Source organism: Trachemys scripta, chromosome 2 (assembly GCF_013100865.1).
Source record: "Trachemys scripta elegans isolate TJP31775 chromosome 2, CAS_Tse_1.0, whole genome shotgun sequence".
In the NCBI taxonomy this organism is placed as follows: Eukaryota; Metazoa; Chordata; order Testudines; family Emydidae; genus Trachemys; species Trachemys scripta.
In genome coordinates this window covers 244,501,183-244,514,864 of record NC_048299.1, presented here as the reverse complement: position 1 = coordinate 244,514,864, position 13,682 = coordinate 244,501,183, and the positions used below count along the sequence as shown (strand labels likewise).

General features: G+C 43.4%; 1 protein-coding gene across 8 annotated transcripts in view; it reads right to left on the bottom strand.

Annotated features, from left to right (window-relative positions):
• Positions 1 to 13,682, bottom strand: part of VPS13B (vacuolar protein sorting 13 homolog B) — a 948,921-nt gene that overhangs the window by 740,076 nt on the left and 195,163 nt on the right. For all 8 annotated transcript variants that reach the window (XR_004644784.1, XM_034763372.1, XM_034763367.1 and 5 more), the window contains exon 16: positions 11,043 to 11,167. Coding sequence is in view for 7 of the 8 variants with exons in the window: in XM_034763372.1 (XP_034619263.1) it covers positions 11,043 to 11,167 (125 nt within the window). In the remaining variant the exon portion in view is untranslated. The remainder of the gene's footprint in view (positions 1 to 11,042; positions 11,168 to 13,682) is intronic.

Below are 13,682 nucleotides of genomic sequence, written 5' to 3'. Positions count from 1 at the left end.
ACTTAGAGTCTATTTTGTCATTCTTTTATAGCCCTTGGGATAAAGGATGGAACAATGTCTGGAGGAATGGCTTCCCCCCAGCAGGCCACGCACCAAGCATGGATGTCCAAGGAAAAGAAAACAGCAGGGGCAGAGGCAGAACTCTTGAACAGCAGTTTCTTTGCTTTTTGTTCCTCCTTAGCAGAACCAAGGACCCCATGCCAGGGCAACGCAATCCTCTCAGACAAAAGAAGAAATACATGAAACACAACACTAAACGAACACTAACCTGGATTGCACTAACTAGATGTAGCTAAAATATAGTGAATTAACTGAAACAACTGTTCCAAAAAAGACTGGGTCTGTGAAGCCAGGGAAGCTCCTCGGCCACTTACTACCACAGCTGGAAGGAACTGAGGTAGCTCATTCAACCTGTCCTCTTTTTTGTTCTCGCTCTCCAGACATTCAGGGTACATCTACACTACAGCAGAGAGTCGATTTAAGATACGCAAATTCAGCTACGTGAATAGCGTAGCTGAATTCGACGTATTGCAGCCGACTTACCCCGTTGTGAGGACGGCGGCAAAATCGACTTCTGCCGCTTTTTGTCGGCGGCGCTTACTACCACCTCCGCTGGTGGAGTTAGAGCGCCGATTTGGGGATCGATTGTCGCGTCCCAACGGGACGCGATAAATCGATCCCCGAGAGGTCGATTTCTACCCGCCGATTCAGGCGGGTAGTATAGACCAGACCTCAGATTTCCCAGGGGAGTAAACAGGCAGTTTGAAGACATTCCAACTGACACTGCTTCAAGCCATTTGCATTAATCCAGGCTGCATTGATGGTGCATCCCAAGCATGGGAATGTGCAGAGGAGAAAATAATGATATAAATGACATATGACCTGGACCAAAATCTATCTCATAAAATATATAGATGAAACATTTCTGTATCAGCCCAGATATTTAAAACAAAAACCGAATTCTCTTAGGAATCTAATCTTTAGTACCACAGGAACCTTAACAAATATTCATCTGCAGAACAACAAAGTGCTACTCTACTGGTGATACTGTGTTACAATACTAAATTGTCCTACACCCAATTACCTCATCTGCTGAAAATAAATTCTAGCCAAAAGAAAAATGAAAAAAGTTAATTCCTCTTAAGATTTCTGTTTCACATTACGTATTATTATTAGTCAGTATGTCTTTCGAGCCATATTCTGCTAATTTTTTAGTTGCTTTTAAACCTCTGCCTGGAAGGTTTGAAAGCTGTTTAATAGCCTGGCATGCAACACTACATGAATTAGTTGTAAAACACAAATATTGAAATTGTATTTTGTAGGTTACTGCCACTGTGAACAATGACACAGAAGGTATTTTTAATTTTAATTATAAAATTAAGTTACATATACAGGAATTTAAAATATAGTCAGAAACACATTGAACTAATTGCTCTGAGCAAATCTCCTGGCGTTAAGCCCACGTATTCATTTGTATTAAAATACCAAATTAATAAACAAAAACAAGTATCACTTGTTTAAATGATAAAAACAATTGCCAGCATCTTTATGGGAGATGGGAGGAGAACTAACTTACTTTCATCTATCAAATGTTACCTACGTTTCTCCACTCCACTTTAAAAATGTAAATATAGCAAATTATAGCATAGATTGTATACAGTTAGTGTACAGTTTGGAATTTTTATTTTGAAACAAGAAAAATGAAAGCTATTCTGTTGATTTATGTCAGAAATAAAGTTAAGATTTTCGCTGCTAACCGAAAACATACTACCTAAGGGATTCCATAACAGTTCATAAAATGTCTTTGTTTTTAAAAGCTCTGGTCTGTGGTATATATTTTTTCCCAAGAAATAGAAGAACATATGTAGCATCAGATGTGTGTACTTTAAGAAATTCTGGAATGTGAAATCTAAAAATCCAAATAAAGCAGGTGGTATAATTTTGAAGGGAAAAAAATGAGTTGAAGCTTAATGACATTACCAGGTTATTCTACCAGACTGATTCTCACTCAGTGCATGACTTCAATGAAGCTCTCAGTCCTCATGCTGATTTCGATTTAGTTCAAGTGCTATTTGATGCATTTCATCTGGAGTTTTATTCACTTCAAACTACACTTCATTTAAGCAGGCTGCTGCTGTACTCATTTATTTTTTCTACTTTATTACTCTCAAATTGGCGTTGCTTGGTTTAGATAAATTGTTTGCATAAGTTAGTTTTATCTTATTAAGATTGTGAAATATATTTATATTTTTTAAAAATCTACAAAAGCATTATACCCTAAAGACAAATGATCAAACTCGCTATTAAAATAATTTAGAAATATAGTAAGCTATAGATGCTATTCAGGTTACAAATCCTATTCCCAAAAGTTGACATATATTTTCTCATTTTAAGACAGCACCATTTTTTTGTTTAAATTATGAGTTTTCTTTTTTCTTGATGGCCTATTGAGTTGTTTTTTCTGCCTGGGGAATTTATCATGTTACATCACATAAAGAAACCTACAGTCTACAAATAAAAAAAAGAACGATAGAAGAAGGCATAATACGCACAGAGACAAACATTATATTTAGGTTTTAAACATCTAATTCATTTTACAAGCTAATACTTGTTAACAAGTACAGCAAACTAACGCTAAGTGAAAAAAGTTTGTTTTTCCCAATCTTAACGACTAAAGTACTCTTCACCAGTGTTGACAATTTACATCACTTCTAAATTACCATAATAAAGTCAGTATTTCATCAGCAAAATGAAAGATCAGCACACTATTTCACATAAAGTATTAGGTGTTTTTGTGAAGTATCAATGAAAAATATGATCAAGAAAAATTAATCTACCACCACCTGGTGGTGTACTGACGGTGTTAAAATATTATTATTCATTAAAATAACATAGTGCAGCTATCAGTAGTAAACAACTTGGTATATTCCAGTGTAGGATTATATATAAATCTAGTCTATTTGCATAGTTCATAAATACTAATAGGACAAAAATATTATATATTTTCCCAGTCATGCATATAAAATATTAAATATGAGGACAGTATCTTTAACATGCTAACTTTTCTTCTCCCTGATTTCTGCTTCTTTTTTAATAATATTCCTCAAGGAGAAGACTTTCATTCAATGCAAGTAAAAAATTATTATATTATATTATATTATATTATATTATATTATATTATATTATATTATATTATATTATATTATATTATAGAACCAAAGAGAAAACCCTAAAAATTTCTGCTATGACAAGCAAAATGCCATATTTAATTGAAAATATTTTTTTAAAAACAAAAATAATTTTTTTCTACAGCATACTATTTTAAACACAAGACCTAATTTGTGGAGCTAGGTTGTAGATTATCGCCCTACTTTGTTTCAAACCCTGGGTTTGATTGAAGTGAGAACACAGCTCTTCAGTTAAACACGTTAAATTTGTCAGTTGACATCTACTCTTGGTATCATTCAAGAAAAAATGGGAGGAAGTTACTCACCTTGTGCAATAACGATGATTCTTCAAGATGTATCCCCCTATGGGTGCACCACAGTAGGTGTGTGTGTGCACGCCCTTGCGCTGTCGATCAGAGAATTTCAATAGCAGTCCATGCCACCCGAATACGTGTGGCTCCCCACCTGCCATGAGGCTAGTCAGCGTGCATGGCATTTCTCCCTCAGTTCCTTCTCTACCACAGAGTTAACCAGTAGAACTCTGAAGTAGAAGGGAGGAGGGAGCATCCATAGGGGGACACATCTCAAAGAACCATTGTTAGTGCACAAGGTTACTTCTTCGTGTAGTGTCCTATTGATGCTCCACTGTAGGTGACTCCCAAGCGGTACCCACCGCTGGAGGCTGGAACTTCAGAGCTGAGTCTTATACAGTTGAAAGTACTGAGGCCCCGAATTGGGCGTCGGGAGCCAAATCACTCAAGATGGCCTAGTGTTCCGCGAAGGTATGTGCAGATGCCCATGTAGCTGCTCTGCAGATCTCTGATATGGGGATACCCTTGGAGAAGGCGATTGATGAGGAGACTGACCTCGTGGAATGAGTGCGTACTGAAGATGGGGGTGTTACCCCATGCAATTGGTAGCAGAGTTTAAATACAGCAAGAGACCCACTTGGAGAGTCTCTGAGCTGAAATCACTGCACCTTTTGACCTATCCACAACTGAGAGGAAGAGTCTTTTCTGAAGGCCTTTGTCCTGTCTAAATACAAGGCCAAAGCGTATGGAGGATGGCCTCTCTGTTATCCATATGATGATTTGGATAGACTATTGGGAGTTGAATAAGTTGATTCATGTGAAATGCAGAAGTTATTTTGGGAATAAACTTTGGATGTGGTCTGGATAAGACTTTGTCCAGGAAGAACACTGTAAAAGGGGGTGTGGTCAACCTGTTAAACTCTTTGCCAGAGGATGTTTGTTAAGGCCAAGATTATAACAGGGTTCAAAAAAGAACTAGATAAAGTCAGGGAGAATAGGTCCAACAATGGCTATTAGCCAGAATGGACAGGGATGGTGTCCCTAGCTTCTGTTTATCAAAAGCTGGGAATGGGTGACGGGATGGATCACTTGATGATTACCTGATCTGTTCATTCCCTCTGAAGCACCTGGCATTGGCCACTGTTGGAAGACAGGATACTGGGCTAGATGGACCTTTGGTCTGAACCAGTATGGCTGTGCTTATGTTCTTATGAGATGTGCCATCAAAGCTGTTATCTCCCCTATCCTTCTGGCAGAAGTGATGGCGATGAGCAATGCCATCTTCATGGAAAGGTGATTTAATTAACAAGTGGACATGGGTTCGAATGGTGGTCTAGTCAGGCCCTTTAGCACTACATTGAGGTCCCATTGTGGACTGGGGATCCTGAGTTGGGGGAAAAGGTTTGCTATACCTTTTAGAAACCTCTTCATCGTTGTGGGGAAGACTGAGTAGCCTTCTACCTGCTGGTGGAAGGTTGCAATTGCTGCCAAGTGAACCTTCAGCGAGCTAATAGGGAGATCTGATTTCTTTAAAGATAACAGGTAGTGCAGGATCACCAGCAAGTTGGCTGAATTAGGTGTGACATCCTTAGGCTAGCACTATATCTGGAATCTCTTCCATTTCTGAAGGAAGGTGCAACGAGTAGCACCCTTCCTACTGTGCAATGTCTCCTATCACAGAACAAGGGTCACACCCGTCACCTCAATCCATGGGTCCTAAATCTCAAAGTGTGGCTCCTTCATGGCTCCAGCACATAGAGGCATTCTGTTCAGAGGAAGTACAGCAGTGATCAATAGGGTCATCAGTGAACACAATGCCAGCTGAGACAGGTAAGGGTACTATGTCTGTCTGGGCTAGATGGGGGCAATCAGAACGATGTTTGTTTTTCTCCTTTTTATTTTCAACAGGACCTTCAGCAACAGAGGGAATAGAGGAAAGGCGTAAAAAGGCCATTGCCCCAAGGAAGGAGAAGAGCATCTTTCCTAGAGTGTTGTTCTATCCCTGCTCTGGAGTAATACTGCGGACATTTCTTGTTCTAGTAAGTAAAGAACAAGTCTCTCTCTGGCACCCCCCATTGCCGAAATATATTGTTGTAGGCGTAGGTGCGTGTGGCTCTCCCTCACTGTCATCTCTGGGGGAGGCCACCTCCCTTTGCTGCCACGCCCGTGCAATAATAGACCCTCAGCCAGGGCGGGACCCCCAGCAAACAGTCTAGGGCACTGGCAGAAAGTTGAGCATCCAGCAAACCATCTAGGGAGCCAGCTGGGGTTGGGCACCAATTGCTGTCTATGGGGCTCAGGTAGTGGTGAACACCAATTGCAGTCTATGGGGTTCAGGCAGGAACACCCCAGTCTGTTGTCTTGAATCTGGTGAACGACAGACCAACACATGCCTCTTGGAAGAAGGGGGAGTACTGCTACCCCAGGGGTGGGGTGACAGGGGTAGGGGGACGCAGGCCCACCCGACTCCACTGCATCCCAGCCCAAGTCCCTAACAGTGGCAGTGTGGTCTGCCACTGGGTCAGCGGGGAATCCAGCCGCAACACACTGACCGTGTCTCAAGTGGCACTGCAGCCAGACTATAAGTCGGCTATCTCCAGGCTCCTTCCTACCCTTCCCTCCAGGTATACCTGAACCCCAGGGTTGTCCTGCGTCTCCCCAGGGTATACTGCCAGTGGCAATCCCAGCAACTCCTCCGCATCAGGCACGTCTGGCAGTCCTGGTACCTAGGAGGTGTCCTTGGGGCAACAGAAGTCTTCCGCAGGTTCCAGCTCAAGCAGTGGGCAGGAAGCGTCTGCCTCCCTCGGCGGCGCCTGCCCAACTGAGCTGCAGGGCCTGCATCATATACTTCCGGTTCCTCTCCCGCCCTTCCACTTCGAACGTGGAGGCCTAGACCTTCCAGGTTCTGGCCACCAGGGGGCATCTGGCTCTCCCTTGCTGTCAGTCTCTGAGGGAGGCCACGCTCCTTTGCTACAATCATGCAGAATGGATGGTTCTAAGTCCTATTTCTGGCTGAGCAGGAACTTGCGGTTTAGACCGTCGGCAGTCGTGTTGTGTATTCCCAGTTTGTAGGCCACTGACATTATGACATTCTGGGAGATGCACTAGTTCCATAGCTTCAGAGCTCTGTGCATAAGGAATGAGACCTGGCTCCTCCTTGCCAGTTTATGTAGTACATACAGCCCATATTGTCTGTTATAACCTTAGTATACATGTTCTTGATCAGATGGAGGAAGTGAGCGCACGTGTTTTGGACCGCTCTGAGACACGCCTCTGACGGGGACCATCTGCCCTGTACAGTGTGACCATTGAGATGCACTCCCCAGCCTCTGAGGGATACGTTGGTGGTCAGGAGAAGGGATGGGGAGGACTGAGTGAACGGTATCCCCATGCAAACGTTCACTGGCTCTTTCCACCAGTTTAAGGATTGCTAGACTCAGGTGGGCATCGACAGGAGCTTGTTTATATTGTCTTTGGTCTGTACTTCGAACCAAACCATGCTTGAAGGCACTTCATGCATAGTCTGGCATAAACAATGACTTGCCCGCAGCCATGTGCCCCAGAAGCTAAGGCAGTATCTGGATGGGGTTTGAGGACTGGATTGTATTGTCTCTATCAACAAGGAGAGACTGAGAAATCTGTGATATGGCAGGCACACCCTCACCTGAACAGAAACTTTAGTTTCTGAACCAATGTTAAGGTTGATTTTTGTTCATTGATCTGAAGGCCAAGTCTCAGAAAAAGGTCTCGTGTGGTCTGAGTGACTAATCGGACATCTCCAAAGGACCGTGCCCTGAGAAGGCAGTCGTCCAGGTAAGGGAAAAACTGCAAAACGTAGATTGACCACCGCTATAGAAAGGACCCTAAAGAACACACCGGGGGCTGATGAATTTCTGCACTTTGACATATCTGTTGAGCGCTCTGAGGTCCAGTATAGGTCTTCAATCTCCCTTTTTCTTCGGGGATTGAAGGGCCAATTCAATGAGCAGGAGTTTTAGCCTTAACTCTTTATCCCTCCTGGACCTGGGTTTAGCTGCTGGCACCAACTACACTTCTGTGGATTGTGCTTCTCTGCAAAGTAGCGAATACGTTGCGAGTGACCATCCGTTACTGGGATGGATTCTTTGCAGCTAAGACACTTTTTTGAAGCCTAGGAAGCCAGGCATACACTTGTCCAGAGGGGGTCACCTCCACTGGGGTTGGTGGGAGGCGAAACCTTATCTTCTTTTTCTTTTTATCTGGCATGGCCAACTAAAAACAAACAAGTACTAAAGAAAAGGGGATTCAAAAGAAGCAAAAATTTGCTAAATTATCAGGAATTAACAATCCGTGAACGGACAGCTCTCAGCTCCGTCTCTAGCCTAGGGCGGTTGAGAAGGAACTGAGGGAGAAATGCCCGTGCACGCTGGCTAGCCTCACATGCATGAGTGGGACAGACTGCTTATTGAAATTCTCCAATTGACAGCGTGAAGGCGCACACAACACCTACAGTGGCGCACCCATAGGGACACTACTCAAAGAAGAAATTGAAGTTAAACTTACCTGTAACTATGGGCATTTTGAGATATTTGGTATGTATTCCATATGTGGGTAAGAATGAACACCATGCACCTGAGATCAGCGCTGGTCTGCGCCTGCATCATTGCTCCCCTTGGGCTCCAAACCAAGGACATAAGAGGCAGTGCACACCAACTGCCTCTCCAGTTTTTCTTCTTACTGAGAATCAGATAAGATCTGAAGCAGAAGGGAGGGAGAGCAGGTAGTGGAATACAGATAGGGACCACACATCATGAAGAACCTCCAGTTACAGGTAATTAACCTCCATTTCTTCTTCGAGCGCTGGTTCCTATGTGTATTCTAGATGTGGGTGAATAATAAGCAATATTTAAACAGGACGGGAGTAGCACGGATACAGTTGGTATAGGTGGTTGTAATATTGCAGTTCCTACAGTTCTCCAGAGGCGGCTTGAACTAATGCGTAATGCTTCGTGAATGTATTGATGGAGCTCCAGGTGGCCGCCCTACATATGTCCAGTAGAGTTCTCTCTTGAAGAGATGCTCTTGAGGCTGCTTGTGCCCTAGTGGAATGGATTCTTACCCCATCCAGGGAAGGAATATATACTAACTGGTAACACAGAATGATGCAGCCAGAGATCCACATAGAGTGTCACTGAGCAGATAATGCTTGCCCCTGTCCCACTGTAGCGATAAATAGTCTTTGTGATTTTCTTATTGGTTTTGTCCTTTGCAGGTAGAATGCCAGAGCTCATCTCATGTCCAGAGAGTGAAGTCTTCTCTCCTCATTAGCAGCATGAAGTTTTGGGAAGAATACAGGACAGGTTGATTTATGTGAAACACCATAGATTACTCTACGAATGAATTTCAGGTGAAGGCATATTAAAAATAGTGTATGGCGGGTCAGGTGCTGCCAGTTCACTCATCCTTCTGGCTGATGTGATGGCAACTCAAAATGCAATCGTCATGCAAAGGTGAGTTGTAGAACATGTGGCCAGTGGTTCAAATGGTGGTCTGGTAAATACTGACAGCACAAGGTGGAGGTTCCATTGTGGTGCAGATTTCACCACCAGTGGGAATATCCTAACAAGGAACTTCAGGAATCTAATTGTTGTTGGGTGAATAAAAAGAGACTATCCCTCTACTAGAGGGAAGGCACTGATTGCTGCTAGATGGATCTGCAAGTAACTAGTGGAAAGCCTTGAAGTTTTCAAGGACAGGAAATAATCTAAAATAGCAAGGATATCTGCAGAGTCTGGAGATAATTGATTACGTTGTGCCTAGATAGAGAAATGCCTCTATTTAGCCAGAAAACATTTTCTGATCGAATCTTTCCTACTTCGATTGAGAAAAGACTGAACGGCCTTTGAGCATGAATGTTTTAGGTCTGTTGCCCCTCTGAATACCAGATCATGAAAGGGGGCTGGGTTGGAATGTCAGATCTTTCCGTTCTTCTGAGTTAGTAAATCTGGGGAGTGATGGATACTGATAGGAGGATGGGCTGACTTTGCAGAAGGTCCAGAAACCAGAATTGTATGGGTCAGCTGGATGCTATAAGAATGACCTGAGCTATGTCATAGCAAATCTTCCATAGAACTTGTGGTAACAGACGGATGGGAGGAAAGGCATATGTGAGCTGGCCTGTCCAGGATAGCAAAAGGGCAATGCCCCTGGAGACATTGCCAAGAGCTGCCTGGAGCAGTACATGGTGAATTACATATCCATTTGGGATGAGAACAGATCCCAAGAAGGTGTTCCCCACCGTACGTATCATTCAAGACAGAACTGTATATTTTCCACTCATTGTCTGTGGAAAAGTGCCTGCTGAGATTGTCTTCTAGAGAATTCTGTGCACCTGGCAGGCATGCAGCCGAGACAGTTATGTGGTTTCTGATGCACCAATTCCATAAATTCATTGCTTCAGAGAAGGGATTTTGCTCCAACTTGTTTATGTAAAAGAGTTGTCATGCTGTCTGACATTATTTGAACATGGCAGGATCCTAGTGGGAGGAATACGTTGCAGGCTAGATGGCCTGCTCTCAGTTCTCAGAGTCCATATTACTTGTGTGGTGCGACTATCTAAATGGACTGCCCAAGAAGGGATGCCTCTGTGACAACAGTCACATCTGGTGTGGTTATGGTAAAAAGAATTCCCACATGTACTTGTTCCGGGTTCATCCACGAGGCAAGGTGACTATTGTTATTCTGGTGTTTATGTGGTCTCTGCTGGGTAAATGGACCAGAGTCAGGCTTGTAGGCAACATAGGTGAAGTCTGGCAAACAGTGTTACATAAGTACACGATGCCATGTAGCCTTGTAGGAAAAGGCAGACTGACAGAGTTTGTTGTCTGAAAGAGACTTGTCTTATCAAATTGTTCACGGTCTCGAATATTTCTGTAGGGAGGCAGGCCTTTGCTGAGGTCAAATCTAGGGTCACTCCTATAAAGTCCATAGTCCTTGTGGGAGTTAATGCTGACTTTTCTTTGTTGACAGATTCCAAAGGCTGCCAGAAGATGGAGCAAAAAGAGTTACCGGCTGGACTTCCTGATTGAAGTCACCCACTTAGACATCTACAGACACAGGATTCCAACTCAGGCCATGCAGCAACAAGAAGGAACTGGAGAGGGGTTGATCCATACTGCTCCCTATGTTCTTGATTTGGAGTACGAGGGGAACAACTGTTTGGGCACAGACCAATGGACACGACTTGCTAGAAATCTTTGTTCTGAGGTGCATGGTGTGCATGCATATCCATGTGTGAAATACACAAAGGGACCAGCACTCAAAGAAGAACTGGTCCATAGGACTTCCATTAGTTCCAAAGAAGGGCCTACATTCCAATTAACAGCTACATCCTCACCTAAATTTTATTGCAGACAACAGACATTATATGATAATATATTCTACAAGAAACACAAAGGCCTAGAGACAAATACGGTACTATACTCAATAAAATTCCATTTATCTTTAACCTATGTCAGTAAGTATAACACAAAAATAAAGTGAAAGATTATCTGTTACTGTTTCATATTGTAAGTTTAATACTCACCAATATTTGGGAAACTTAAGCAGTTTGCCATAAATAGCAGTACTAAAAGAGGGGATAATTGGAGTAGGTAAGCAGTATGATCCTCTAATGTCCAAAGAGGTCAGTCCTGCCTGAAAACCAAATATCTGGAACAAGAAAAAAAGGTCAAATTATATAATGATATAAGATTTAACAAGCATAAGATTAGATCTACCAGTTTCAATTTTCTTTACAATAACTGTACACTAAACTCTTTCTAGTTTTCAATCCAACTCCCCAAAATTTAAACTTGTTAAAATTAAACTAAATAAACATAAAATAATCATGGATTATAATTAGAGAATACTTTCCCAGCACACACAAATAACGTGAAAATTCCTCATGTCCAAGTTCTCTCCAAAAACAAAATGTGCAAGTGTTTTACTTTAAGAGAAATAGATCTGTTGAAAAAAATACTTAAAATGTATTTTAATTCACCCATTAAGATTTAAACATCATCCCACATGCTTCCTTACAATAGCATATTGTTATTTTTATTATCATAGCAGCAAGAAGCCCTAATCATAGACCATGGTCCCACTGTTGTAGGTACTGCACAAACACAAACAAACAAAAAGACAGTCCCTGCCCAGAATAGCTTACAATCTAAGTACAAGACAAGAGACAATAAATGGATACTGACAGACAGGGAGTACAAAGAAATAATGAGACAATATTGGTCAACATGATAGGCTGTGTTCTCAGCACACCAGGAACCAGACTTTTAATTTTTTTGTAGGTACCACAGAAAAGTAGAGTTTGAAGAAAGGATTTGAAGGAAGAAAGCACAAATGAGCCTGTTTGAAAATTTAACAAATGGGCATAGTGGCTGGCATCATGGGCCAACCTGAAGTGGTAGTCAACTTTTCTATACTGAATGAGAGCGTGTAGGTTGGGTGGAGGTAAGCTGGGAAGGGCATTGAAAGTGAAGACAAGTAGCTTATGGTTGATACACTACAGAAGAGGGAACCAGTGGAGGAATACAAAGAGACGGATGACATTTTCAAAGTGAGAGCCAGGAAAAAGATCTTTGCAGCAGCATACTGAATAGGTATGAATGGGAAAGACTTCATTTGTCAAGGTGCAGTGCCTGTGGACGGGGCAGCACCCAGAGCCGCCTGGCCTCACCTCCATGTAGGAGCCGGAGGGGTGATATGCTGCTGCTTACGGGAGCTGCTTGAGGTAAGCGCCGCCCGGAGCCTGCATCCCTGACCCCCTCCAGCGCCCCAACCCCCTGCTCCAGCCCTGATCCCCCTCCCGCCCTCCGAACCCCTTGATCCCACCCTCCTGCACCCCAGAGACCACACGCCCCCACCTGCACCCCAACCTCCTGCCCCAGCCCGGAAACCCCCCCCCCGCACCCTGAACTCCTCATTTCTGGCCCCACCCCGGAGCCCACACCCCCAGCTGGAGCCCTCACCCCCTTCTGCACCCCGACCCCCAATTTCGTGAGAATTCATGGCCCGCCATACATTTCCATACCCAGATATGGCCCTTGGGTCAAAAAGTTTGCCCACCCCTGCCTTAGGGGGATGGAGAAAGGTGGATGGGAGATATGGGGGATCCTCTGAAGGACATGTAGAAGGAGTGATTAGAGAGGTAGGAGAACCAGGAGAGGACACAGTCACAGAAGCCAAGGGAGAATAAGATTTCTAGAAGCAAAGCATGGTCAACTGTGCTGAAGGCGGCTTACGGGTTATGAAGGATGAAGATGGAGGAGTAATGGTTCCAAGCTTTGGCTAGGAAAAGGTCAATAGAGACTTTGACCACAGCAGTTTCAGTTGAGTGGAAGGGGTGAAAGCAAGACTGAAGAGAGTCTAGGATGGAAATGGAAGAGAGGAACTCCAGACAGCAGTTGTACACAGTGTTCTCAATTAACTTAAAAACGAAAGCGGGGCAATAGTTAGAGAGACAAGTGGGGTCAAGGATTTAAGACGGGAGAGACTAAAGCAAGTTTTGTATTGTGAGGGAAAAGAGCTAGAGGAAAGTGAGAGGTTAAGGAGAAAGTAAGGGAGGAAGATGAGAGTGGGCATGAGGGATATCAGGAGATAAGATGCATGAGGCCACTGGGGCATGTGGAGAGATTAGAGAGGAAGAGCAAATGAGAAATTTCTGCATCTGTGTCAGGGAGGAGGAAGAGAGTTGTGGGACGAAAAGGGAGAAGGGAAGGCTAGCTCATATAGAACTCATTTTTTTCTTGAAAATAAATGGCAAGTTCCTGTGCAAAGAAGGCGAGGCAGCAGAATGAGAACATTTGAGGAGTGACTCAAAGGCGATGAAAAGCTGGCTGGGATGGTAGATATGAAATTCAATTATGTTGGAGAAACAGAGTTGCATAACCAGGAAGATGGCTGAAATGAAAGAGGAGAGAACAAATTTGTAATGGAGGAAAGTCAGGGTGGTCAAAGGATTTCCATCAGAGATTCTCTGCAGCAACAGAATAGGGACAGAGGAAATGGATTTTGGTGATGAGCCAGTGCAGGGAGTTGCAGAGAGTTGAGATGAGAGAGAGGAGCAAAGAGTGAAGGGTGTAGGAAATAAAAGAGAGAATCAACAATCATATCAATGGAGGAAGGGGAAGAGAAAGGCAGAAAGAGAGGAGAGGGCTGAGAGCAGATGAGA